The sequence below is a fragment of the Poecilia latipinna genome, unplaced genomic scaffold (genome assembly GCF_001443285.1).
Source record: "Poecilia latipinna isolate Pla-1442-1.1 unplaced genomic scaffold, P_latipinna-1.0 Scaffold4552, whole genome shotgun sequence".
NCBI classification, from domain to species: Eukaryota; Metazoa; Chordata; class Actinopteri; order Cyprinodontiformes; family Poeciliidae; genus Poecilia; species Poecilia latipinna.
In genome coordinates, this window is record NW_015117168.1 from 8,183 (window position 1) to 12,635 (window position 4,453).

Below are 4,453 nucleotides of genomic sequence, written 5' to 3' on the forward strand. Positions count from 1 at the left end.
GTAATGATTGGGTTTTTCAACAGGACAATGCTGCAGTTCACAATGCCCGCCTGACAAAGGAGTTCTTCCAAGAGAATAACATCACTCTTTTGGACCATCCTGCATGTTCCCCGGATCTAAACCCATTTGAGAACATTTGGGGATGGATGGCAAGGGAAGTTTACAAAAATGGACATAACTGCCACTGTGTAGGTTCTATTGTTTGCTCGTGGGTCCATGATGAGAGTGGAGAGTGTCTATGGTAGTGGTTTTGGTGGGGGAAATTCAATGGCTGCCTAAATAATAATAATAATAATAATAATAATAATTTAATGAAATTATTGTACATAATACCAGCTGTACTTTTGTATTGATGTATGTGTATTTGTGATATATGTTGTTGTTAGAATCTAACAATATATTCTAATAAAAACTATCGTGATAAAACTATAGCGATATCTAGCACAATAGATAATTGATCAATATCAATAGAAAATATGTCCGATAATGAATCTATAATCATAATCCACTGAACTCCAATCCAGAACCGCATTACATTCTGTAGGCAGACAAAGTGGTAAAATGGCTTTGTGCTTGTATAGTGCTTTATCGAGTCCCTAAGACGCCATAGCGCTTCACACTACAGTCATTCACCCATTCACGAATGGGTGACACAGGCGACAGTTGCGTGCTCCTGAGTGTACATACCCCCTCCCAACACCACCATTACCCTCGTCTCTGTGTATACTGATTGTGCAAGTGATTGTTTTCAATGTTGCATTTTTATGCTGTATGCATGTATTTTTACTGCTTCCTTATATTCTTTAACCTTCAAACCTTTCGTATGCATCATTTAATGCAATCTGTTGGGTTTCCATAGAAAAACCTTTTTAATCTAGTTTGAATAAATAACTGAGCATACTGTACTGTTTGATAACTAGGATCAATTGAAATGTTTGTATGACTGAACTGAAATTTTTTTTTGTAAGTTCCCTGAGACGATATTTGTTATGAATTGGTGTTATATAAATAAGCTGATGCTCTGCAATGGACTGGCAACCTGTCCAGGGTGTGCCCCGCCTCTCGCCCATTGACAGCTGAAAATAGGCACCAGCATGTAAGATAATGGAGGGATGGATAAATAAACTGAATTGGATTCAAATTAACTGCAGATTTGAGTGGTAAGTTTAACGATGCAGTTAAACTAAAATTAACCTAACCTAACCCTAAAACTAACTATTGAGCACGCTAAGTAGTTACTTCAAATGTTTTCACAATAGAATAAATGTACTTATGATTTACCTTTTTTACTTAAGGTGTAAGAACACATTATGTACATTTATGCACCAATTCAAACAACAGTTTAACTTTTAAGTGCTCCTACATTTAACTGATTTTTTTTTTCTCGTTCTCCAACTTAAGGTGCAGCTCCTATTATGATGGCTGAGTTAATGGGGTACTATATGACGGTCCTTTCAACTGTGGTCTTCTGGTCTCTCCCTTATAATACATCTTCCCTCAATCTGGATGATCCAAACGTCTGCAGTCACTGGGAGAGGTGAATCAGAATTCTGCAGACATTTCTGTGTAGGGCTTGGACAAGTGCTGAGAAAACTTGCAAGAAGTACTTTTAATAGACTCTCCTTTATCTGATTTAAGGTCCTTCTTTACAAATAAAATTTGAGTTAAACTGATTTTATCAAGAAACAAAAAATATGTTCGCTCACAGTAGTTAAATAAACTCTATTTTCAAAAGAATAGAATATTTTGAAAAATGGGGGACAGGAGAAGGTGCAGAGCAAGAAATAAAAAAGATAGTAAGTTTCAAGCTCACTAACACCGGTGAGCTTGAAACTCACTGGTGTTAGTGATTGAATGTGATTACTGTAGAAAGAGCATGTTGTGTGGTTATTCATGAGACAGTCATGCGGGAGTTTTGTTTCAAGCCCTGCAACCAAATTCTTTTGGACAGACTTCAATTCTCACACTTATCTCGCATTACTTTGAAAAACAGTGGTCAGATAGAAGTGGCACACTGAACAGTTTGAAATTTTAACTTATCTTACCTTCTCACAACAGACATACTGAGTTTGCTTGTAAGTTTTAAGTGTCTTTCTTCTGTCTTTTTATGGTTTCAGTTACTCAAGGATGGTGACGGAGTCTTATGCTTATAGTTTTGATCAGATTTATTACACCAACTGTCCAGACATCCTCAAATGGTTCAAGTGCACCAGATACAGGTGAGGAACACACCTTAGCATACATCTAAGAGATTACAGATTTTGTACCTGGTGTTTTATCAAAGTACAATTTTCACTTCTCATACATCATATACGTATGATGACAGAGTGGCTCACTTTTTTATAATCAGCTGTTTTATAACCTGTGAAAGCTAGTTAATTTGTTAAACCTTTTTCCATAACCTAAATGTCCTCAACAAGTGACCTCTGTTCTCTGTGTGATTACAGGGAGATGTATCGGACAGCTTATCGGAGAGGAGAGAAAATCATGTACAGGATAAAGTCACAGTGTTGCCCAGGCTTCTTTGAAATTGGAGAGATGTGTGCTCGTGAGTGCCTGTATCCCCTCCCACCACTGCCATTACTCTTGTTTCTCTGTATACACATGCAGAACCACACACACGTAAAATTATTCTTTTTCACCATATTAGGACTTTGTCTTAACATTAAGACAAAGTCCTCATGAATTCAACACTTTTGAATTTTGACTGCCATCCAGCCAAAATTATTTATTGGTTATTGTTAACCAATAATGAATAAGTAGACAATATCTAAGTAGACATTAATGGTTAACAATTGCAAAAAATGCAAACAATTAATTAACCTATAAATAATTTTCATTCCTAGTTTGAACAGATTAACACAGCACCTTCATTGTTGATTGTTCCTTGATTGTAATTGTTCCTAAGGATAAACAAGACTTGTGCAACTCCACAATTCTTTTCTGGCTATTTTGGTTTATTTCTTTTGTCTTTCCAATTGTATCACATCGTCTTCTGATATTTTTCTCACTGCTTAAATTTGGTAAATGGAAATGTTTTTGATAATTGTAACTAACCTAAAACAGGGGAAGTGTGGTCTAATGTCTTCAGAAACTAAGGAAAAAAGGTGTATATCTTTTGATTCATTGTATGGAAACTTGTGGTTTCAATTGTATATTGGCTATTTTCTAAATTACATTGTGGATAATCTATAGATAATCTGAAATTAATTCACATAAAATTAAAAAAGTCAAATGAATTCATTATTGTGTCTGCTTCCTCCTTGCACAGCACATTGTGAAGACAGCTGTGTTCATGGCAGTTGTATGGCACCCAACACCTGTCGATGTGAACCAGGCTGGGGGGGTTCCAACTGCTCCAGTGGTGAGTTCTTCAGCTGTTGCTGTCTGTGAGTGATCATGTCATGTGTATGGCTGGTTTCCTGTGAAAGTATTCAGAAGTCATGTTGAAAAAATGACTTTCAACATATTACTGCAGCCTATTAAACCACACAGAGACAGATGGTTGCGTTGGTGTGAATGAGTAAGTTGTTTGTCATGTAAATGATCTGCAGCTTAATGTCGTTTTGTTGAAAATAAATATTTCCATATTTCCTAACTGGTTTCTGGGACAGCCTATTCTGAAACCAAATCACAAGGATTTCTAACTTATATTTTTAAATAGAAGTGATATGTTTGCAAAATCTTTTAATCTGGCAATAGTTCACGGTATCTGTTATTTTCAGTGTAAATCTGAATATGTTTGGTTTTACTTCTCGTAATAACAGCTCACTGTGCAATGCAGTCCTTAGTAGTAAAAACAGATTTTTGAAAATAATAAAACGCTAATGAGGTATACTAAGCTCTCATCTACTAACCCTAAAATCCACAATTAAAAAAAAAAAAGTAATATCCACGCTTTCATGTGTAATAATGTTCTTTTTTCCCTGTCCTGGGATTCAATGCTTTTTCAGGATAAAAACTTTGAACCTATGATACCAGTAAACCTCCCCCCCCCCCCCCCCCCCCCAAAAAAAAAAAAATCATTAAACTTGGGGCATCGTGTGGTGTAGTCTTCCCCCATCTTTCTGCCCCCTTTTTGTCTAACTCTACTTGAAGAAAAATAGAAAATGGCCACCAGCACCAACCAAAAACAGATTATAAAGAAATTGAAACTATCATAATTTTTAAAAATTATTCTCACATCTCTATCTCTATAAGTGGAATAAAATAAGTCCTTTATGAAATCTCTATAAGAATTTCTTGCTTTTATACAAGAAATTCTTAACCTTTATTGTGTCATGGTTTTTGGAATATTTCGGGCCCAAATGCAGTGACACTCTCAGGATACCAAACAGTTTGCGAGGCAAGGACAGGCTTTACCTTGGAGATGTGGAACGTGGGATGGACTCAGAGACAGACAGCTGTTGGACTGATGACAGATTCTATGACATATAGACTGATAAAGCATGGA

General features: G+C 36.1%; 1 protein-coding gene across 2 annotated transcripts in view; it reads left to right on the top strand.

The window, feature by feature from the left end:
* The first annotated feature begins 1,168 nt into the window (after positions 1-1,168).
* The window catches only part of LOC106942782 (multiple epidermal growth factor-like domains protein 10), a 22,989-nt gene continuing 19,704 nt past the window's right edge, over positions 1,169-4,453 (top strand). Inside the window, exons 1-4 of one of the 2 annotated variants that reach the window (XM_015026118.1) lie at positions 1,169-1,537; positions 2,118-2,219; positions 2,448-2,548; positions 3,272-3,364. In XM_015026118.1, coding sequence (XP_014881604.1) covers positions 1,416-1,537; positions 2,118-2,219; positions 2,448-2,548; positions 3,272-3,364 — 418 coding nt within the window. In that variant the 5' untranslated portion in view covers positions 1,169-1,415. Of the gene's footprint in view, positions 1,538-2,117; positions 2,220-2,447; positions 2,549-3,271; positions 3,442-4,453 lie in introns of those variants that run through there. The other variant, XM_015026119.1, reaches the window with a different exon arrangement.